The sequence below is a fragment of the Tupaia chinensis genome, unplaced genomic scaffold, assembly GCF_000334495.1.
Source record: "Tupaia chinensis unplaced genomic scaffold, TupChi_1.0 Scaffold000258_1, whole genome shotgun sequence".
NCBI classification, from domain to species: domain Eukaryota; kingdom Metazoa; phylum Chordata; class Mammalia; order Scandentia; family Tupaiidae; genus Tupaia; species Tupaia belangeri.
Genome location: NW_006159738.1, coordinates 613,903 through 637,783, shown reverse-complemented (window position 1 = coordinate 637,783; position 23,881 = coordinate 613,903). Strand labels below are relative to the sequence as shown.

Here is a 23,881-nt window from a genome sequence, read left to right as displayed (position 1 = left end):
AGAGAAACAGAGAGAGAGAGAGAGAGAAAGTGGGAAAGCACTCACCATGGGAAATGGGCCAGCTTAGGTCTAGGTCCCTTCTTCTTTCTCCTCTCAGGATTTTGGGCATGCTTAGCATGTTCTAAGCTGCTAGGTCCAGAATTATGCAGTTGGCCAGGTGGGATCCAGTCACTCTAACCACCTACCAACAACTGGTGCTACCATTTCATTTAGTGTGGGAATTTCAAAACAATATACTTTCATTTTTTTCTCACATCCTTTGTGTTATCATCATCATAGATATTTCTTTCACATTTTTATAAGACTCAAAATTAACTGTTCATATCATTTTTCACTGACAAAGTCAAATATTTTTATGGGGATTAAAATTAAGAAAAAATATTTTGTATTTATTCATATACTAGAGTTTACTCAGTCTTTGTAATAATCTACATTTCCACATGGTATTATTTTCCTTCTACCTGGAAACAATTTTTAAACATTTCCTATACTTCAATTTGCTACTAAAGTCTTTGTTTAACTTTTATTTGTCTGAAAATGTCTTTATTTCACCTTTTGTTTGAACTAGTTTTCTGCTGTGCATAGAATTTTCTGTTGACTAGTTTTATTTTCTTCAGACTTCTAAAGATTTCACTCTGTTATTGTCTTGTTTCCATAGATTCTGACAGGAAGTCTGATCTCATTTGTATATTTTTCCTCTGCATACAATATCTTTTTTTTCTCTTGTTGTTTTTCAGATATTTTTCTCTATCACTGAATTTTATCAATATGAATATCACATATCTTGGTATGCATATGTGTGTTTTTATGTGTGTGAGGGTATGTGTGTGTATGTATGTCAGTTCTCTTTCTGCTTGAGACTTAATTGAGTTTCTTCACTCTGTGAATTTATAGTTACATTAAATTAAGAAAATCTGGGTTTGTTAGTCTTAAAACATGAGACTCTTGGCATTGTCCCACTAAGAGCATTGTTAGACTTTTCGTTTTCATTATTCTGCGTGTTTGTGTGTTTTGGGATGGGAGGACAGTCTCCATTGCTGTGTATTCAACGTCATTGATCTTTTCTTCACCAGTGTTTACTGTATTTTATTTTAATTAAGATATTTTACTCTTTCACTTTTGTGAGTTTCATTTGTCCTGCCTTAAATCTTCTATTTCTCCCCCTTTCACCTTCAAATTCGTTTTCACATTCTTAGCATATGGCACATAGCTATGGAAGCTCTTCTAATGTCCGTGATAGTTAATTCTACTACCTTTGTCATTTCTGAGTCTGTTCTTATTGCCCACTTTTTATCTTTTCCCTCAATATTCATTATATTTTCTTTCTGTATCTAGGAACTTTTTATTTAGCACAGGATATTATTATTTTTATGGTACTATATTCTGGAATTTGTTGTATTCCTTTAAGGATTATTAGTCTTCTATTTTTTTCCTCTTCAGACTTTAGTTTAGAATTAATTTGATTATTTGGAGGAGGTGTAATCAAACTTTCAAAAAAATTAAATAGTAACTATTTAAGACTTTTTAAGCCAAAAATTTCTGTCATGACACTGCTGTTGTAGCTTTTGAGTGGCCATAGATGATAGGTAAGCAAATAGCTTGGACTGTGTCCTCATAAATATTCATTTCCAGAAACAGTGACTCAGCCAAATGTTCCCTGTGGGCTATGGTATGTGAATCCCTCATTTCAAGACTGATTTTAAATTCCTCCATTCACAAGAGTAGCCTTCATTTTGTGGCAAACTGAGCCCAACTACTAAGGCAGGACCCTTGTGGAGTCTTAAATATTTCGCGTATTTGCCCAGGCTCCTTCCTCTCCTTCCTCTGGCTGCTGAGAGCATGAACAATTACCAGCCCTGTATAAGCTAGCAAGTTACTCATCTTACAGCTTCCTGGTAATTTTATTTTTTCATCTAAAATCTTCTGGCAGCTTGCAGTTTCACCCTATACACATGCATAGTTGTGTCCAGACAAAGACTCACAGGGGACTCTTCTACACTTTTCTAGTCTTTTTCCTCCTCTTGAGTATTCTGCCTAACAAATCTTTTTTTTTTTTTTTTAATTTTTATTTATTTGATGGTGTTTGTTATCATTATTTTTTAATTTGACCAGAGAGAGAGAAAGGGAAAGTGAGGGAGCAAGCTGCCAGATCTGGGACTCAAACAGTGCTCAGCCATGTGGGAGTCCAGCGCCTTAAGCACCATGCCACCTGCCAGCCCCTCTCTCCCATCTTTGAACATCTGGTTCTCAGTCAGCAAACCTTTCTTTCTTTTTTTTTTGAGAGATATTTTTGCTATATTGCACATGTGCTCACTGGAGAGACAGAGACAGAAAGTGAGAAATCCCTTCTCCTCCATTCCCCTCTCGGGATCCTGGGGACACACACAAACACACACACACACACACACACACACGCACACAGTGTGAGTTTTAAGCTGGCAGGTCCAGGACTTGAACCGCTGTCAACTACGTGGGAGTCCAGCGACGTAACCATTGTGCCATCTGCTGGTCCCCAGTGAATCTTTCTTACCTGCCAGGTAACAGTGACTTTTCTCTTTCTCTCTTCAATTTTCCAGAGGGCGCAGTGCACCCATAGGAGACAGAGAGGGAAAGTGAGAATGCACCCACAGGACAGTCATGCCAATTCCTTCTCCATCCCACCCTCCTTCTGGGACTCTGGGCACACACACACACACACACACACACACGACCAGCTTTTATTTCAAGCCAACGGGTCTGGGACTCAAACTGCATAGTCAGCCATGTGGGATCCAGCGCCTAAACCACCAGCCACCAGCTGGGTAAGGTCATGGTAGACATAACCCAGTTCGTTCTAATAGTTGAGAAGTTCCACATTACAAAATGCATCTGGGGGCCTGGGCCAGCTGACAGCATGCTGGTTAAGGTGGCTGGATCCCACATGGCCGATGGCTCAGTTTGAATCCTGGACCCCGTGACATGAAAGACTTGCTGGGCACATGTGCCTGTGTGCCCAAAACCGCAAGAGGAGAATGGAGAAGGGATTGTGGAATGGCCACTCCTCGCTTTTGCTTTCTGTCTCTTTCCAGTGAGCACATGTGCCCTATACCAAATTCTAAAAATAAATAAGTAAATAAAACAAAAAAAATTTTTTGAGAGGTTTTTGCTATAGGTTGAGGCGCTGGACTCCCACAGAGTTGACCACGGTTCAAGTCCTGGACCCGGTGGCTTGCTTTCGTACTTTACCTCTGTCTCTCTCTCTCTGATCAAAGTGAAAAATGACAGTAATAAATAAAACCAAATAATTCTTTAGAAACAACACAAGACAAAACAACGCATCTGGGCCCGCATTTCACCAGAGGACTGTCCACTCCTATCCAAGTGCTTTAGGTCAGGGAGGGTGCCGGACAAGGACCCGGACGCCTGCCTCACACAAACTGGACCAGCTCAGGCCGGCCCGCGGGGTCCGCACCTCTTGTAGTAGGCCAGCTCCTCCTGCAGCAGGAACACCCTGGCCTTGAGCTCGTTCCTCTCCTGCAGCACGTCCCGCAGCTCCTGCAGTGTGAACCGGGGGCGGTTGGGGTCCTTGAGGTCCATGGCTGCCTTCTCAGCATCTGAGATGCACTCCTCTCCGCCGGGTTCCACCTGGAGGAGGAGGTGTCACTAATGAACTGGCGGCCACCACGGCACCCGCCCTGAGCTGAAGAGCCCGCGTTTTCCACCTCCAGCGAGCAGCTTTGAGGGCGCTATTTTCAGCACCCGTGGGTGGGCAGCCTCTTCGCGCTCAGCAGCTTCCCTCAGGAGCTGGCGGCCTTGGCCACCTGTCACTGTTCGCCTTCAATAGCCAGGCTAGCTGTCCTGGCACCCCCACGTCAGGGTGTCATGACACGTGTTAAGAGGTGTCCAGGGAGGACAGCGCGCCTCTGACGCCGCCAGCTCGCAGACCACCTGCAGCCCCCTTGGCTGGTTCTCCTCCCAAGTTCTCGCTGAGACCAGGCTCCCGGCCCACACGATCTCGAGTCTGCTTTCACTTCACATTGGGTGGTAAATGCTCCCGACAGGGCGGGCCTAGCCCTGCTGCCTAGAAGTCAGGTCCCCACTCCCAGGTTTGGGGTTGGCCTCGGCGGAAGTGGGGCGCACACTCGGCACTCCTTTCTGCACCGTCGAAGTCACCTGCCCCCAGACAGACCTGAGCCCTGCCTTCCCACTGTCTTCCATAGCAAGGATCCTTTTTTTTTTTCAGTTTTCAGTTTTCACTAGAGGGTACATGAGCTCGCTGGAGAGATGGAGAGAAAGAGGGGGAGGGAAAGTGAGAAATCACCCCCTAGGGGGTGGCCATGTCACAATCCCTTCTCCACTCTCCTCTCAGGGTTTTGGGCACGCACGCACACGCCGGGTGAGTTTTACAAGCCACTGAGTCTGGGACTCAGACTGTGGTTGGCTATGTGGGGTCCAACTGCCTTAACCTCCATGCCACCTGCTGGCCCACGAGGGGATCTTTCTAACTTCCCCCTTTATTCTCAGCACATGGAGACGTGGGAGAGAGAGGAGCACCCTCCACGGGGTCTGGTCACAACCCTTCTCGTTCAGTCCTTCAGATACTGGGCACTCCTGTGTGCCTGGCGTGTTTCAGGCTGGCTAGGCCGCGGATCTGAACCACAGTCATTACGTGGAATCGCGCTTCTCCTGAGTGGTGCGTTACTAATGTCGCGGAGCTGGCCCCGAGAGAGCCTCTTTTTTTTTTTAATTAATTAATTTATGTATCCATTTATCTGTTGTGATTTTCAAGCTGCTTGGTCTGGGACTTGAACTAGGTTAGCCACTGGGAATCTACCACCTCAGTCGTGCCATCTGCTGACCCAGAGCCTTTTTTGTTTGTTTCTTTGTTTTTAATTGTGGTGGCCAGCCTCATAGTACAGTGGTTAAACACGCAGAAGATGTCAGATCTCACACGGCTAACCAGGGTTCAAGTCCCAGCCTCGGCACCTTGGGGGACTTGTGGGTCGCATCACGTGTGCAGGATCCCGATGGGACAGAGGACTGGAGGAAGGACTGCAGCACGAGCAGGCCCCATTAGGAGAGCTCTCTCCGTCTCTCCTGTGCACGTGAATGCACGCTCTGCACTCCAGCATAGGGAGAGGGAAAACCCACATTACGGTAAATACGCCTCGCATCAAAACTCGCCACTTCGACCTTCGCAAAGTGTCCGTCGTCAGGAAAGTCATCGTGTGTTTTCCTGTTTCTCTATGCAAAAATGTGTCATGACTTTACTGATGACCCAGTGCAATTCAGTGGCATTTAGACTGCGTCACGACGTTGTGTACCCACCTGTCGAGGCCGGCCACACGGTCACCACCCAGGAGGAAACCCCGCACTCGTTAAACTGTCACTCCTCATTGCCCCTCACCGTGACCTCTGGCTCTACCCCTCGCTGCCTATTCTAGAGAGCTCTGTAAGCGGAATCAGATGGCATTTTCCTTCTGTGTCTTGCAACTTTCTCTTGGTATGTATTTTTAAAATGATTTTTTAAAGAGGTTTTTGCTATAGGGCACGTGCGCTCGCCAGAAAGACAGAGAGACAGAGGGACAGAAAGCGAGAAATCACCCCCCAGGGGGATGGACACACCACAATCCTTTCTCCTCCATTCTCCTCTTGGGATCTTGGGCACACACGCGCATGCGCCCGACTTGAGTTTAGGCCACCGGGTCCAGGACTTGAACCGCGGTCGACTACATGGAAGTCCGGCAACATAGCCATTACGCCAACTGCTGGTCCCGATTGATATTATTTTACTTATTGTTATTTTTTAAAGTTGGCTATAGGGCATGTGTGTACACCAGAGAGAAAGAGGGAGAGTGAGAAAGCAAGCTACCAGGCCTGGGACTTGAACCATAGATGGCCATGTGAGAATCCAGCGCTGTAACCACCAGGCCCCACTGGCATGCGTTTTCAAGGCTCACCTGTGTGGTAGCACGTGTTAGTGCCCGTCCCTATCTAGGCCGAATCGTGTTCTGTGCCACACCAGTTTATACATTCATCAGCCAGTGGCCATTTGGATGGGGTCCCCTTTCAGCTACTGCGAACAGCGATGCCAGACCCTCCCAGGACAAGTATTTGTTGAACTCATTGTTCAACAATTATTGTCCCCGGTTCCCCAGATATACGCCTGTCAGTGGAACCACTGGGTCACAGGGTGTCCTATGGGAACTTTTATCGCGGGGTCCCAGGGCTCCTACGGGAACCTTTCAAGAGCCACTGCTCTGTTTCCCAGGGGCTGCACCACTGCCCGTCCCCAACAGCAGTGCACCATTCTCTCCCTGCCCTCCATGCTCACCAAAGCGTATGCTTTTCCTTTCTGGGAGGACAGGGATGGACAGGGTCTTGCTAGGTTGCCCTTGCTGCCCTTGAACTCACAATGCTCCTGCCCCAGCCTCCCGAGTAGCTGGGACTCCAGGCACCTGGCCTACTTTCCATACTTTTTCCCAAACCAGCCTGCCAAGACTTTGGTGGCCGCGGTCATGGTGGGGAGGTAGTGAGAGCAGTGTCCCCGACTCCCGTGAGCCACCAATGATCAAACCGGCGGTAGCAAAGATTAGGAAGGCAGTGGGAAAGCTCGGCAATAGGGGTCATCTGTGAGGCGGCTGTTACCGCAGCTGGATCCCAGATGGCCAATTATGTGGTTCGAGTCCTGGACCTGGAAGCTTGAAAAACACACCAGGGGGACCAGCAGTTAGCATAATGGCTAAGTCACTGGACTCCCACGTAGCCGACCGCAGTTCAAGTCTTGGACCCAGTGGCTTAAACTCACACTGGGCGCATGTGTGTGCATGCCCAAGGTCCCGAGAGGTGAATGGAGGAGAAGGGATTGCTGCATGGCCATTCCCCCTGGGGGGTGACTTCTCGCTTTCTGTCTCTGTCTCTCTCTGTCCTTCTGGCGCGTGCACGCACCCTATAGCAAAAACCTCTCTCAAAACAAACAAACAAACAAACAAAACCACACCAGGCATCTGTACTTGTGTGCGCCTCCCCCCCCAAAAAAAGGCTCTGCAATGGGGGAAGGGAGATGGGAACAGACACCCGGACCTGCTGCCCTGAAACCACAGCACAGGGAGAAGGGGACTCTGCTGGAGGAGGCCTGGACAGTACCACAGGGCACTCGGCACCTCCAGAGGGCAGGGCCTTGGCGTTCACATCCTGGAGCCGCTCGGGCTGTTCTGGCAAAGGACACTTGCAAGGAGAGAGCACCCACCAGGACAGGTCAGGTGACAGAGTCAGAGGTGGGCCTGGACAGGGGTGCGCTGGCTATGAACCCCTAGGCAGGAGGCTGGGGCCAGCTCAGAGCAGCCGGCAGCAGGGCAGGCACCTAGATGCACCAGGAACCTGACACCCAGCATCCGCTGCCCCCAGGACGTGGGGAGGAAACGTGGGAGCCCTGCCTTCCCAGGACAGGATTTCAGCTGCCTGCTGATGTGGCTGCGGGGGCCGTGTCCGACTCCCTCTCAGAGCCTCCGGGGCTGCTCCTAAAACCCCCAACAGCACAAAACTCAGACTGGGTCCCCACCCGAGACCACAGCCAGCAAGTGACCAGTGTAGCGGCGCTCAGTACTCTCGTCCCGTCCCCTCCCTGCCCGGGTTTACCAGGGAGCCACCTGGATGTCTAGGACCTGCCCAGCATGCCCTGAGCGTGAACTTCGTGCCTTGCTGGGTGCTGGGCTCAGTACTGGGAACAGAGTCAGGTGGGCACGAAGGTTGTGGGGCCGGCAGATGGCATAGCGGTTACACCACTGGACTCCCACCTGGTCAACCATAGTTCGAGGAATCCCCACATGGCTGACTGTGGTTTGAGTCCCAGACCTGGTGGCTTAAGACTCACGCCAGGCACATGTGCGTGCCTGCCCCAAATCCCGAGAGAATGGAGAAGGGACTGCCCGTGGCCATCTCCCCAGCGGGTGATTTCTCATTTTCTGTCTGTCTTCCTGTGTCTCCAGTGAACACACGTGCCCTATAGCAAAAAGCTCTTAAAAAGAAAAGACAAGTTGCTGGATGAGCCAGGGAGCCTGCTGGGGGAGAAGCCAGCCAGAACCGCAGGTCTAGTGATTCCGTGGACAGAGATGTCCAGAACAGGCGGTCGCCAGGGGGTGTGAGTGCCGGCGGCGGGGGTGACTGTGCCAAATAACGATTTACCGGAAATTGTGGAGCTACACTTTACACGGCTGGAGTACATGGCACACGGGTCATCTCTCAGCGAGGACGGAGGGAGATGTAGACGGTAAGCCAGCCGGGGTGTGGCGGTGAAGGCAGCTGGGTCCCACGCCCAGCAGCCTGGGAACCACGCTGGGTGTGTGCCACGTGTCCCGAAAGTCCCCGAAGGAGAAAGGGAGAAAGGATCGTAGAGTGACCCTCTCCCGCGGGAGGCGCTGTCTCTCTCCTTCTGTCCCCAGGTCTCTCTGTCTCTCTGTCTCTCTGTATGTATCTATCTGTCTATCATCTATCTAGACAGACAGACAGGAAGAAGGAGGCCTGTCTGCTGGAGCTCACGCGGGAGATGACAGTGAGGCAGTTCAGAAGGGATTCTGTGAACCAGGAGAAACCCAGACACCCTGGGGCAATTTAAGAACAATTCCTCTCTAGCTGGGAGCCCCCATAGCTCCCTTCTCCCCCGGCCACTCTTGCCCTGGGACTAAGCCCCCAGCCGCATGCTGCATGGCCCTGTCTGGCTCATGCTGTCCCCCTGCCTGGAATGGCCTGCACCAGCCCTGGTCTCTGGCCCAACCCATCCGATGGCCTACACCAGCCCCGGCCTCCCACCCACAGGACAGGCCTGATACCCTCGTCCACTCCCAGTCCTCCATTCCCTTCATTCTCAGGGGAGGACAGCGGCCACCCAGGAGATGGGCCCAGGTCACATGACAGCAGGGGTGGAAGCCACCCAAACCGCGGCTCCCTACAGACTTGATTGACAAGTGTCCTGAACGTCACCAGCTCCGAGGGACGAAGCAAAAGCAGTGACGCTGTCAGAGTGTGATACAGGCAGAGCTGCTCAGCGGGGTGGTCATCACTGCAACTTGACTCTGCCCCCCCCCCCCCCCCCCGCCCCCTCGGCGGCCAGGAAGGGAAGCTGAAACCCACAGGCAGCCAGGCCAAGGAGGTGTGAAATGTCCCGTCCTTGCTGAAGAGATCTGGAACGGGGTGGGAGTCTCGTGGCTGGGTGCTGTCCTCAGGCCCCAGTGTGACCTGGGGTCCACCAGCCAGGAAGACACAGGCCTGAGCTGTGGGCCTGAGGCATTAGAGGGGCCGGTCTGGGAGGGGGCAACCACTTGAGCCTGGCCTGGAGACTCCGTCTTGGCCTGAATCCTGCAGCGTGGATTACTGCGAAGGCCCCGGCAGTGTGCACAAACTCCCTCCTTGTTCACACTGTCCTGCACCAAACGCAGCTGCCCTACACGCGCCTGCCCCCGACCCGTGAACGGACCCGTACCTCCGCTGCTCAGGGCTGTGTGTGCCCGTCGGCCTGGCTCTCAGGCACCACAGACACCGGCTGTGGGCTCTGCAGGACCCCATCCCCGCTCTCAGTCCATGTGGCTGGGATCAGCACCACCAGGGGGAACCCCGTGACTCAGGAAGGGCCCACATGATATTCTAGACCTGGTAGCGATGGTTTAGGAGTGGCCAATGAGAGGACTCCGAGACTTTCCCGGGCGTCTTGGTTAAGAGGTCATTTCTGTCCACTGGGGCATCACTCACACTGACTCGTGGGTAAGGAACAGCCGGCTGGGAAATGTCACGTCACCCCGTCAGGTCTAACTGCCCACTCCCTGCAGTCCTGGAGGACTCGGGTGCACATCTGAGGAGCCACGTGCGCCCAGCTCACGCCCTGGGCCTCCCTGTATTTTAGCAGCAGCCGTGTGGGCAGCTCTGTCTGGATGAACAGGCCGTCACCTCAAGCACACTCTGTATCCTTCATTCGTTCCCTGTGATCTGCAGAGAAATATGGGGAGCTCTCACCCCTGGGGGTAACCCCTAGCCAACTGGGGGCAGGAGCCCGTGGTTACATGCCCCAGGCTTCAGGCCTTCAGACGGTCAGCTCTGGGCAGTGTTCTGTGTGCTTCTCCAGGACCCAGTGGACTGAGCTCCCACTGCCCAAGGCGGTGGCCTCAGTGACAGACCCGCCAGTCCACTTTCCCTCCTTCCCTTCTCACTCCCTGAAGTTGGGATCATCTCCCAAATAACCCCCTTGCCTAAAGTCCTTTTCTCAAGCTCTGCTTCCAGGGAACCCTGTTAGGACAATCTCTTATCACTAAGACAGTCCCATCGGCCTGTCTGGTGCCAGGTCTGTCCCTGCCTTGGGCCGTAAGGTCCTTGAGCCCTGCCTTGGGCCGTAAGGTCCTTGAGCCCCACGGTGTCCCTGCCTTGACTCGTAAGGTCCTTGAGCCCCACGGTGTCCCTGCCTTGGGCCGTAAGGTCCTTGAGCCACACAGTGCCAGCACGGTGCTATTTGGTGAGAAGTTCTACCCCTCTCCCGGGCTGCAGGGACCCGCACCCAGGCTGTCTGGTTCTCGAGCCCATGTGGTTAGCTACACCCCACAGCACCTCCTGCGGGTCTGGGGCTCCTGCTCTCGGCCTCTCTGTAAGCATGCATTGCTTTTTAAAAAAGATGTGCTTCTGGGGCAGGACACAGTAGTGCTAAAATGCTACGTTCGGGACCAGCAGATGGCGTAATGGTCGTCGCTGGACTTCCACGTAGCCGACCGTGGTTTGAGTTCTGGACCAGGTGGCTTAAAACTCGTGGTGGGCACATACGCACGTGGGCCCAAAATCCTGAGCAGAGAATGGGGGAGAAGGGGTTGCGGCGTGCCATCCCCTCCAGGGGTGATTTCTGGCTTTCTGTCTCTCTGTCTCTCTGTTGAATTGAGATGTCATTCACATGCCATAAAATCCACAGTTTTGAGGACAGAGTTCAGGGCATGTGTAGTCGCGCAGTCCTCCCCCATCTAGTTCCAGAATGTTTCCGCCTCTCCACGGGCAGTCACGCCCCATTCTCCCGTCTCTCCAGTCCCTCCCACCGCCAATCTGCTTGGTTTCGGAGGGTCTGCTTATGCTGGACACTTCGCGGAAGTGGAGGCATTGGCTGCACGGCCTTCTGCGGTTGGCATTCTGTGTTCTTTCCCTTTCTTTTAAATTTACTATAGAGCACATGCACTTGCCAGAGACAGAGAGAGAGAGGGAGGGCCAGTGAGAAAGCACCCCCACAATCTCTTCTTCAGTCTCTTCTCGGGATTTTGGGTACGCACCCACACACGCCCAGTGTGTTTTTCAAGCTCCTAGGGCCCGGACTCGAACTGTGCCGGCAGCCATGTGGATCCAGCCTCCCTAGCCACCACACCACTGGCTGGCCCTGGCGTGATGTTTTCCAGGCTCATTCACGTTACGACATGTCATGCTTCCCCCTCTTTATGGCTGACTGTCGTTCCGCCCTGGACACCATGCGTGCTCATCCGTTCATTAGGAGATGGACACGTGGCACTCCTCCCTGCCCGCCCATAAGAGGTGTTCGTGCACATTCGTGTCACGTCTTTTGCACGCTTGCTTCTAGTTCTCTGAGTGTGTGGCGGGGAGTGGGCCTGCTGGGTCCCATGGTCTCCTGCAACTGCTATGTGTATCTCCCATAAATGGGAAGCACCGGACAGAAACCAGCTCTGTATTCTGCTCACCTGTGGCCCTCACCTGCCATCCGTTAACAGTTACTTGAACAATGAACACGTACGTGAATGGCAGGTGCCCAGTAGCCAGCACTGAGCTGAACACCCTGACTGCTAGGAGTCCAGGGGTCCAGGCCCATTCTGCCTTCACCCGGCTGTGTGTCCTCAGGAAAACAGTGTATTCTCGCTGGACCTCCCAGTTTCTTAAACACAATGGGGTAAACAGGCAACTCTGTATCCGTGAGCTGGCCCACAGCCGACCTCTCCCCTCCCAGTCCCAGCACCCGGCTCCCCACTCACCTCCGGCTCTTCTTCCCCGTTTTGGCTGAGCTCGCCCTGCAGCCTCTCCCGCAGCTTCCCGAGCTCGGCCCGCAGGCTGCCCATCTCCTGTTCCTTGGTCTGCAGATCCGCCTCCAGCTCCACTTTCTGTTCAATCAGGGCCTTCCCCTGGGCCTCCACCACCGTGACCCGGTGCCGAAGGTCGTGGTTGATCTTCATCAGCCGGGTCTGCTGCTGCTGCAGCTGCGGAGGGAGGGAGGCCATCGTGCAGGGCTGTCACGTGCAGGAGGTTGGGCTGAGCACTGCACGAGAGCAGCCATCCGCAGGGGTGCCGTGCACGCCGCACCAGCTTCATTTGTTTGAATTGTGTTCACATTCTTATTCCTCTGTTGACACCGGGGACGGGCAATTTGTATATTTACTATGATAATTTTATGGCAGATGGAAAGTGTCAGGTCAGAATTAATATATTATGACAATTTCCCAACAGATGGCAGGTACGTGCCTTGGGATGGGGCATCTTTATCTAAATGAAGCAGGTACCATATGGGCTCTCGGAGCAGCTTGGGCCGTGCTAAGTCTGCTCTCCGAGGGTCATGAAGGGGCTGGGCTGGAGAAAGCTTCCGGGTCACAGCAAAGGCTGACGGGGCCTTGGGACCTCCCCAGGGGATGAGGGCGCCAGGTCACTCTGCAGTGCCAGGTGCCCTCCTGCTCAGGCTCTGGCTGAGGGTACACTCATGGCTGCTGTTTGGAAGCCACAGGCAGGATCCCCACCCCGTGAGCTCACAGAACGAGACGGAGGAAGGAAGGGGCCCCTCCTGAGTAGAAAGCCCAGGCCCTGCCGGCATGGCTGGCAGGGAGGTGGACGCGGGGCAGGGGCTCGTCACTCACAGCCTCGACATCCTCATTCTTCAGGCCGAGCTCCCTGTCCTTGGCGCGGATCTCATCCCGCTGCTTGTCCACCACCTCCTTCAGCTTCTTCATCACCTGCCGCTCCCGCTCTGACATGCCTGGGGGTGAGAGGGGCCAGCAGGTGAGCCCACCCCCTCGGCCTAAGTCACCCCACGGGCCCGGGCCTCGCCAGCCTCATCCTCCTCTCTGTTCCGTGATGCCTCCAAGGTCTGCCCTTGCTGTCCCCTCTGCCCAGAATACCTGACCTCTCCATGGCTGACTCCCCTTGCTCAAATGTCACCCCATTACGATATGGGCAAAGGCGTCGAAGCAGCATTTCTACAGAGAAGATATCTGTGTGTGTGGCCAATAAGCAAGGGAAAAGAGGCTTGGCCTCATCAACCATCGGGGAAACGGAAATCCACACGCAAACCACCATGAGGTAGCACCTGGCATCTGCCAAGACGGTGTGACTAGAAAGACGGGCCTGGGACCAGCAGTTGGCATAATGGCTATGCCGCTGGACTTCCATGTAGCCGACCACAGTTCAAGTCCCAGACACAGGGACTTAAACTCACGCCGGGCGCGTGTGCGTGCGTGCCCAAGATCCCGAGAGGAGAATGGAGGAGAAGGGATTGCAGCGTGGCCATCCCCCCGGGGGTGAGTTCTCACTTTCTGTCTCTCTGTCTCTCTCTGTCTTTCTGGCGAGCACGTGCGCCCTATAGCGAAAACCTCTCCAAAATAAAAAAAAAGAAAAGAAAGAAAGACGGGCCTAACAGCGCGGGTGAGGATGGGGCACTCGCACCCTCTGCCCTGCTGAGCCCAGCACAGCGCAGCCACGTGGAGAACAGGCTGGCAGCTCCTCGGGAAGCTCAACATGGAATTGCCTTATGACTCAGCAGTTCTCCTCGGGGAAATCCACTCTTCGCCAGGGAACTGAACTCACATGTCCATGAACACACCCACACACACACATTCAGGGCAGCTTTATTCTGCACAGCCCAAACGGGAACCCCCAATGCCCATCAATTAATGAAAGGATAAAGACAATGCAGTCTGCCCACACAATGGAATAGTACTCAGCCAGGAAAAAGGATGGAGCATCGACACGAGCCACGGCATTCACGGGCCTTTTAAACATAATGCTGTGTGAAAGAAGCAGGTCACGAAAGGCCACGTACTATCTGACTCCACTGGGGTGAACTGTCCAGAACAGAACCAGAACGTTCCATGAGTGCATGAGTGTGCATGGGTGTGTGTCTGCAAAAGCTGGAGCTGAAACCACACGTGGATGGCGTCTGCCCAAGCCCTGATGGCCTTCACTGCCTGCCCTCTGCATGCAGGTCACCAGTAGACCTTGGAGCGAGGTGGCTCCCACTCTGCAGAGGCCAGGAGGGAAAACCAGCAAAGTGGGGGAACCTGTGAACCTGGAGAAAGGACCCCCCGGACTCTGGAGCAACCCTGGCTTTCGTTCCACTTCCCGGTGTCAGCGGCTTGAGCTGAGACTGAAAGGGGAGAAGGTGGCCACAATGCCAGGGGTGGAACCAGACCTCTGGGGTGCTCTCCACAGCGAGTGCAGGCGTCCTTCCATCTGCACGGAAAGCCCAGCCCTCCGTTTCACGGGCTGCTACTCAGACGAAATGCCAGTGTGCTTCTAAAAGGCTCTGAAAACCAAAAGAAGGTGCAGAGCTCTCAGCAGACACTGCGGAGGGCTGGAGAGTCCTGAGCGATCACTCAGATGCCTGCATTCAGGATCCTGCCGTTTAGACTTGAGGAGAGACTCGGGCATGTGCTGGCCTGTAGCCTAGTGCTTAAGAGAGCCAGCTCCCACAGGGCCGACTGTGGTTCAAATCCTGGACCCAGCAGTTTGAAAACTATGCCTGGCATGCGCATGTGTCCCAAATCCTGACAAGACAGAGATGCGGGAGAAGGGACTGCGAAGTCACCAGGCCTCACAGGGGCTCTCTCTCTCTGGCAAAGGCACGTGCTTTGTGCAAATAACAGGTGAAAGAGAAAGACATTCAGACACGGGCACATGGAGAGGCAGGCCCCAGCTGCACACGGCCACGGCAGTTGTATTTACAGTAACGAGGAACTGGCGAGGACCCAGTCACCAGCAGGGAAATGGCTACAAAACCAAGGGCCGTCCTCTGACGCCATGTGCTGTTTTTAGATTGAGATACACCGTTCACGACAGCCAGAATAACCATCGGCGTGGTCCACCCTTACGCTGGGGTGTGGGGCGCTACTGGCCACAAAGAGGGATGAAGCACTGGCACAGGGACAATGTGGACAAACCACAGAACACCACGTGAAGCGGAAGGAGCCCGACGCCCGGCCCAGCGGTGCCGGAGGCCACAGGGAAGACTGGGGTCAGGTTCCCAGGTCGAGCTTTACAAGCTGGGCACGCACATGCGTGTCTGTGATCCTGGCCGGCTGGGAAGGCGTTGGGAGGACTGTGGCACAGGACTTGGGGAGGGGGGTGCTGGTATCTCTCTGTCTAGAAATAAGGAAATTTTTAAAAGAGAGAAAGAAGCCAGATACAAAAGGCCACCTACTTTGTCATCCCACTTACACGAAATATCTGTAACAGGGGAGTCCATAGGGACAGAAGGCTGATGAGCGGTGACCAAGACTGGGGACAAGGGAGGCTTATGGAGGGCACAGTGGGTAAGGGTTTCCTCGGGGAGCGGGGAAAACGTCTTGGAAGTGAACAGAGCGGCTGGTGCACCACACCGAGTAAACGGAGCGAGGTCCGAACTGCTAGGACCTGGACCGCTGTCTGCTTTGTATGCTGGGAGCCTCGCCTCCATGATCACGAGCAGGCAACTCAAAGCACACAGAATTCCTTTGAGCTTTTTCTTAAAGATCTATTTATTTATTATTTAATTCGACCAGAGAAAGAGAGAGGGAAAGTGAGAAAGCCAACTGCCGGGTCTGGCAGACTGCTGTCAACCACGTGGGAGCCCAGTGCCTTAGCCACCACACCACCTGCTGGTCCCATGCACATGATTTAAATTAAAGTGGGGGGGCAGCAGGTGGTGTGGTGGTTAAGGCACTGGGCACTCCTACATGGCTGACCATGGTTCAAGTACCAGACCTGGTGGCTTGTTTTCTCAATTTCCTTCTCTCTGTTTAACTGTCTTTCTCTGGTCAAATGAAAATAAATGAATGAATAAATAAAAGTAAATAAATAATTATTTTAAAAAGTTATTTAAGAGACCAGAAGAAGGCGTAATGGCTATGTCTCTAGGCTCCTATGTAGTCAACAGTGGTTCAAGTCCCGGACCCAGTGGCTTCAACTTACGCTGGGCGTGTGTGCATTTGTGCCCAAGATCCTGAGGGGAGAATGGAGGAGAAGGGATTGCGGCGTGGCCATCCCCCGGGGGTGATTTCTCGCTTTCTGTCTCTCCATCTCTGTCTTTCTGGCAAGCGCATGCGCCCTATAGCAAAAACTTCTCAAAACATTATTTAAAATAGGGCATGGGGCTAGCAGATGGCATAATGGTTACGTCACTGGAGTTCCACATAGTCGATTGTGGGTTAGGTCCTGGACCCAGAGGCCTAAAACTCACACCAGACGTGTGTGCATGCATGTCCCAAAACCCAAGGAGAATGGCGGAGAAGGGATTGTGGCATAGCCATGTCCCCGGGGGGCGATTTCTCACTTCCCATCTCTCTGACTCTTCAGAGAGTGCACACGCCATATAGCAAATACCTCTCTAAGAAATAATAATAATAATAAAATAGGGGCTGGTAGGTGGCGTGGTGGTTAAGCAGCTGGACCCCCACGTGGCTGACCACGGTTTAAGCCCTGGGCCTGACGGCTTGCTTTCTCACTTTCTCTCTCTGTCTCTGGTTAAATTAAAAAATAATAATAAATAAAATTAAATAAATAATTCTTTTATTCTTTTTTTTTTTTTTTTTTTTTTTTTTTTTAGAGAGGTTTTTGCTGAGTTTAAGCCACTGGGTCCAGGACTTGAACTGCAGTTGACTACATGGAAGTCCAGCGACATAGCCATTACGCCAACTGCTGATCCCAAATAAATAATTCAGTAATGATGCTAATAATAATAATACTAAGATAGGGTCTGTGCGGGGCCAGCACTTGGCACGGTAGTTGGAGTGCTGGGCTCCCACACGGCTGACTACAGTTCGAGTCGTGGGCCTGGCAGCTTGTTTTCTCACTTTCTCTCTCTGACAAGTGCGTGTATTCTGTAACGAAATTTAAAATAATAGTAATAATGATAAATTAAATGAAGTGAATAATTCTTTAAAGAAAACGAAAGGCTGGCAGGTGGTGTGGTGTGGTGTTAAGGCTCTGGACTCCCACACGGCTACCTGCCATTCGAGTACCAGACCTGGCGGCTTGCTTTCTCACTCTCCTTCTTTCTCTCTCTGGTCAAACTGAATAATAACAACAAATAAAATGAAATAAATGTTAAAAAAAAAGAAGAAGAATGTACCTTATTTCAAAAAAAAGAAAAAGAGAAAGAATAAACTGGGCTACGTAACAATCCACACAGCACAACCCGTTTAACACCAGGGTGTGCGCACGTTATACAGAGGCAGCACCCTCCAGGGGGCCTGACCGTGCCACGGTCCTTTCCCCTCCGATTTCCCATGCCTTTGGGATCCTAGGCATGCATGTGTGCATAACATGTTTTTCAAGCTGCCAAGGCTGGGACTCAACCCTGGTCAGTCATATGGGACCTGGCTTCTTCTACGCAGTGTTTAACCACTGTGTACAGAGTACCCCTCACACAATCCCTTTTATCTTAAAACAAAATACAGAGCCAGCCTGTATTTTGCATGCATGCATGCCCAAAATCCAAAGAGGATGGAGAAATGGAGACGGGATTGCAACGTGGCCAGATCCTACTGGGGTACTTTCTCCTCCTTCTCTGTCTCTGTATCTCTCTGGTGAGTGCACATGCCCTCTGGCAATGTTTTTAATTGTGTATATATATGTAAACAAATCACACTAGATTTCAAAGACCTAGTATTAAACAAAAGAACACAAAATACTCCATTGATCATTTTAATATGGATTCCATCTTTCACATCTAGTGGAGTAAGTGAAAACTATTGGGCCAGCCTGTGACCTTGTGGCTGGGCCGGCTGGATTTCACATGACTAGCTGTGCAGTTCAAGGCCTGGAGCTGGTGGCTCGAGAAACACTCTGGATTTGTGTTCACATGCAAAATTCCGCAGGGAGGAGGTGGGAAAGGAACCGCTGTGTGACCACTCTCACAGGGGTGAGCTCTCGCTCTCTCTTTTTTTAAATAATTATTTTATTGAACTTTAATTAATTAATTAATTAATTTTAATTTGACCAGTAAGGGACAGTGTGAGTGAGAGAGAAAGAGAGAGAAAAAGAAAGAAAGCAAGCCACCATGTCCGGGACTCGAACTGCAGTTGGTCATGTGGGAGTCCAGCGCCCTTAACTACTACACCACCTGCCGGCCCCAAGGGGTGCTTTCTCTTTGTCCCTAAAGAGCACATGTGCCCTTAACCCATATGAGTGTATTTCTGTAAGCATAGTTACATTGAAATAAAGTTTTAAAAAGAAGAAAAAAAAAAAGAGTACATGTGTCCTCTGGCAAAATTGAAAAGAGAAAAAAAATTACTGAAATTACTTTCATCTGTTTCTTCTTACTTTTTTTCTTGAGAGAGATTTGCTATAGGGTGCACTCACTGGACAGACAGAGAGAGACAGAGATACAGAAAATAAGAAATTGCCCCGGGGGACAGCCACACACAATTCCCTTCTCCATTCTTCTCTTGGGATCTTGGGCATGTACACACGTGCCCGGCGCGGACTTTAAGCCGCTGGGTCCAGAGCTCGAAGTGCAGTTGACTACGTGGGGATCCAGCAATGTAACTATTACCGCATCTGCTGGTCCCCCTCTACTTTTTCTGATGTGCTAACTAAAAACTTGAAATTTCATCTATTTCTCTTGCACAGTGCTATTCTGTGCGGCCCTTCAGAAAATGACTATGGGGTCAATTTATTATTTTTTAAAAAGAATTATTTATTTAACTTTATTTATTATTATTATTATTATCTAATTAGACCAGAGATATACAGAAAGAGAGAAAGGGAAAATAAGAAAGCAATCCTCCAGGTCCAGGATTCGAACCATGGTGGGCCATGTGGGAGTCCAGCACCCCAATTACCATGCCACTTGCCAGCTCCAACTATGGGGTCGATTTCTTTCTCTCCTAGTGATTCAGTTGGTCTTCCAGAGCTGGAGGGTTCCCCCCATACCCTCAACTGTCTCTCCATTCTTTTTTTTTTTTGGAGAGATTTTCACTGTAGGGCATATGTGCTCGCCAGACAGACAGAGAGAGACATAGAGACAGAAAGCGAGAAATCACCCCCCAGGGGGGATGGTCACGCCGCAATCCCTTCTCCTCCCTTCTCCTCTCAGGATCTTGGGCACGCACGCACACGCGCCCGGCGTGAGTTTTAAGCCACTGGGTCCGGGACACGAACCGCGGTCGACTACGTGGGAGTCCAGCGACATAGCCATTACGCTAACTGCTGGTTCCCTGTCTCTCCATTCTTCATCTCCACTCCGTCCGAGGCTCGAATGCCTACAATTCCTCTCTGCAGGTGCTAACAAGGTTTTACTTTCCCTCTTGTTGCACGGAAGAATCCTGAAAACAGGGACAGACAAGTGCTTTTTACTCTGCAGATTTCCAGGCGAGACCGAACCCTGCCATGGCAGCTCTGAGCACGCTGCCTGGTGTACAGCTACAAAAGTTGCACTATTCCATGTAGGGCCGGCTCTTCCATGCCCCCCACCTCATGCCTGTGCCCAGGCATCAGGCAACTGCACTCCCACCTCTAGGCCCTGCCCAGCACCTGCTCCAAGTGGTGCCCAGTACCCAGTCCCAACTTCACAAGCTCCACCTTCTCTCAGGCCCCGTCTGCCCAATGTCTGTTCCTCCAGCAAAGGGGAACAGCTCTGTCCTTGCTGTGTTGCCATAGTTCCCATGCACAATAAAAATAACCATGAGAGGCATGCCTGGCATCTGCCCGCCTCTCCACTCGGGTGGGGGCTCTGCCGCGTGAGAACCCAGCAGCCGCCTGAGCTAACCCTCGGGAGCCGGACCCACACTAGACGCTGTTTCAGCGAGTCTAACTGCACACATGTGGGCAGCTTCATGACGACCCAGCAGGGATCTGGAAAGCCAGGGAGGCAGAGCGAAGCTCCCACGTGGAGATGCAGCCTGCGTAGATGACAGCTGTGTAAAGGGGTCAGCTCACAGCGTCGGGGCTACGGCTGGGGGCCCTGAGGCCTCTGGGGCTTCACCGAGGCAGGCAGCGAGCTCCCACATCAGCCCCAGAGGTCTCTGTGTGTCCCACAGAAATGCCACAGACAAAAAGATGCCTATAGGGACCAGCAGTTAGCATAATGGTTACATCGCTGGACTCACATAGTCGACCGTGGTTCGAGTCCTGGACCCAGCGGCTTAAAAACCTCATGCCGGGTGTATGTGTGCATGTGCCCAAAATCCTGAGGGGAGAATGGAGGAGAAGGGACTGTGTTGTGGCCATCCTCCCTGGGGGCTGATTTCTCACTTTCTATCTCTCTGTCTCTCCAGCGAGCACATGTGCCCTACAGTAAAACTCTCCCTTAACAACAACAAAAAGATGGCTACAGGCCCCTCAGTATGTTCAGTGGTTTGATGTAGTCTCACATGGCCCAGCAATTCCACTCCTAGGTATACACTCCAAAGAACGAAAAACACATGTTCACATAAAAGCTTATACACACATTCACAGCATAGTATTCACAACAGCCAAATGGTGGGAATAACCCAAATACCCATCAACAGGGGACCAGCAGATGTTGCGGTGGTTAAGGTGCTGGACACTTCCACATGGCCCACTGCGGTTCAAATCCTGGACCTGCTGATTTGCTTTCTCACTTTCCCTCTCTTTCTCTCTATGTGTCTCTCTATGGTCAAATTAAAATAAATAAATGAATAAATAAAATAAAATAAACAATTATTTGAAAAATATATCTATCCATCAACAGATGAGTGGACAGAAAGAATGTGACCTACCTACGGGATGGAATATAGTTTTGTCTTAGAAGAGATAAAGAACTGGAATGAAATGCTGTGGTGAACCTTGAAAATATGCTAAGTGAAAGAAGCCAGATCCAAAAGGCCACATATTATATGATTCTATTTACATCATATGTCCAGAACAGGCAAATCCATTGAGACAGAAATCAGGTAAGTGGGTGCTTTTGGCCAGGGGTTGGTGGTGGAGATGGGACTGGGCAGTCATAAATAAAGGGTATGTTTCCTTTTCTTTTCTTTTTTTTTCTGTCAGAGGGCACTTGTACTTGTCAGAGAGAAACAGAGACAGAGAAGGAGAATGAGAAAGCATACCCCATAGGCAATGGTCATGACACAATCCCTTCTCCGCCTCTACTTCCTTTCAGGATTTTGGGCAAGTATTCACAGATGCCCAGCGTGTTCTTCAAGCTGCTGGGTCTAAGACTCAAACTGCACATAGTGAGCCATGTGGGATCCAGCCACCTCAACCACCATGCCACATGGCTGACCCCCATCTTTGTCTAAGTAGAATATTTAGTCCATTTACACTTAATGGAATCTCTGCTATAACTGATTTAAATCTCCCATCCTATAATTTACCCCTTTTTGTACTCCCTATATGTCACATTTGCTCTGTTTTTTCCTCTTGTTGCCTTCATTTCAGGGGACCACACCAGGCTCTCTACCCTTACCCCTTTTGATGTGGCAACATGGAGATCTGGCCTATCCTATGCCTCCTTGCCTCTTAAGTTCAGAATGCCAGGTGCAAAACAGGCATGGTGAGTGATAAACAAGACAAAGAGTGACTGAAAGAACTGAAGCCTATATTTGGAATACCTCAGTGGCTCAACCTGTGGGACTAGATAGGATTCTCATCCCCAACCTAGCCTGAACCACACTGTCTCAGGTAGCCCTAGGTCATGGGGGCCCAAAGAGATAGAAGCTTTTCTTTATGAGACTGATCTCAGCAGATCTGAGTTCTAGTCTGAGTCTAGTAGCTCTGCCACTAACTAGCTGTGCAACCTTGGGGGAATCACTCTTCCTCTCTCAACCTAAGTATTTCTCGTCTGTTCAATAAAGAGTTTAGAAGATACTAATAGCTTGTAGTAATAACTAATACATGTTGAGCGTTTTCAATGTACACGTATGATTCTCTGCAATCTACATATATCAACTCACTCAGTCTGCACAACAACCTTATGAGGGAGGTATGGTTATTTTCCTTATATTTTCATGGGGACAACATAGGCATACAAAGGTCAAGTGACCTGATCAAAGTCACATAGCAAGCTCCAGGGTCAGGCCTCAAACCTGGCAGTCTAGCTCTAAGGGCAATGCTTTTAATTACTAAAACTTGGGTTTTCATTGCTGATCAATCTCAACCAAGGAAATTTCAGGAAGAGGAACTTCCACACTTGGATTCCACCCCCCCTCCTTTTCTTGGTTCCTACAGGCCTTATCAGTACCATACTTTATTCTCAGAGTTCTAGCCACACAATCTGATGTTCAGTCTCCCCGCCCCCAGGCCTAACCCCATCCTATCAAACATGTGGCGGAGAGCTTGTGTGGGACTCGGAGTTTTCTCAGACTAAAGAGAAAGGTCTGGGATTCCTTGGAGCATGCTACAAGAGGCAGACTCGGATTTAGACGGATGGAGGCTGCCGGATGGTACAAAGTAGATGCAACCCATGGGGGCCAAGCTCCTCTTTCCCCAGCACCAGCAGGAGGTCTGGAGAGAGGGCTCTAGATGACTCTTCCTAGGATGAATAATAGTTTAGGGGCTCCCAGCCATTCAGATCTGGGTGCCACCCAGGGTTGTGCACTGGTAGCTGTGTGCCTGAGAAAGAACCTCCAATCTCTTCCCAACACACTTAGAATAAACTCAGGGCTGGCAGTGGTGTGGTGGCTAAGGCACTGGACTCCCACATGGCCAATCATAGTTCAAGTCCCAGACCTGGTGACTTGGTTTCTCACTTTCCCTTTCTTTCACTGTCTCTGGTCAAATTTAAAATAATACTAATAACAAATAAATAAAATGAAATAAATACTTCTTTTAAAAAAGAAAGAGAATAAACTCTTAACCTCGAGCCCTAAGGGCCTATATGACCTGACTCTGCTGACCTTCTTAGTACCTCCAACCATCGCTGGGCCTTGATCATCTTCTGTTACCCTGGCTTTCTTGATTTCCCTCAAATGCTCATGCCCCGGGGCCTTTGCACTTGCCCTCCTCCCCCAAGATATCTCCATGGCTCAGATGTGACCTCCTCGGAGAGGCCTTCCCTAATAGCCATATCTGAGGAAGCTACCTGCCAGGTCACCCTGTATGCCCCGTGTCAGGCGTTCCGATGCCCATGTCACCATCCGGACCATGGCCCTCAATCTGCTCACACGCATATTCATCACCGTCTCCTCTGCGCCAGAACACGCACTCCACGAGGGCAGGGTGTTTGTCCTGTCTTGTGTATATCAAGTGCCCAGAAGAGCCTGACGGGGCCAGCAGGTGACATGATGGTTAATGCACTGGATTCCCACATGGCCAACCATGGTTCAAGTCCTGGACTGGGCAGCTTGCTTTCTTTTTTCCTCCCCCCCCGGGAGTGTGCGTGCCCTGTAGCAAATATAAAACAATGATAATAGTAGGTGGACCAGTAGGTGGCACAGTGGTTAAGGCACCGGACTCCCATGGTCAACCGTAGTTTAATGGATCTAGCAGCTTGGAACTCATGCTGGGCACATATGTGTGTGTGTTCAAAATCTCAAAAGGAGAATGGGGAACCAGCAGTTAGCGTAATGGCTATGTCGCTGGACTCCCACGTAGTCGACCGTGGTTTGTGTCCCGGACCCGGTGGCTTAAAACTCACGCCGGGCACGTGTGCGTGCGTGCCAAGATCCCGAGAGGAGAATGGAGGAGAAGGGATTGCGGCGTGACCATCCCCCCTGGGGGGTGATTTCTC

General features: G+C 51.3%; 1 protein-coding gene across 1 annotated transcript in view; it reads right to left on the bottom strand.

The window, feature by feature from the left end:
- RILPL1 (Rab interacting lysosomal protein like 1) overlaps positions 1–23,881 on the bottom strand; it is a gene marked incomplete at its 5' end in the record, with an annotated part of 50,085 nt that overhangs the window by 15,195 nt on the left and 11,009 nt on the right. The window contains 3 exons of the mRNA XM_006149337.2: positions 3,452–3,624; positions 11,979–12,200; positions 12,849–12,967. Of these exons, the coding sequence (XP_006149399.2) occupies positions 3,452–3,624; positions 11,979–12,200; positions 12,849–12,967 (514 nt within the window). The remainder of the gene's footprint in view (positions 1–3,451; positions 3,625–11,978; positions 12,201–12,848; positions 12,968–23,881) is intronic.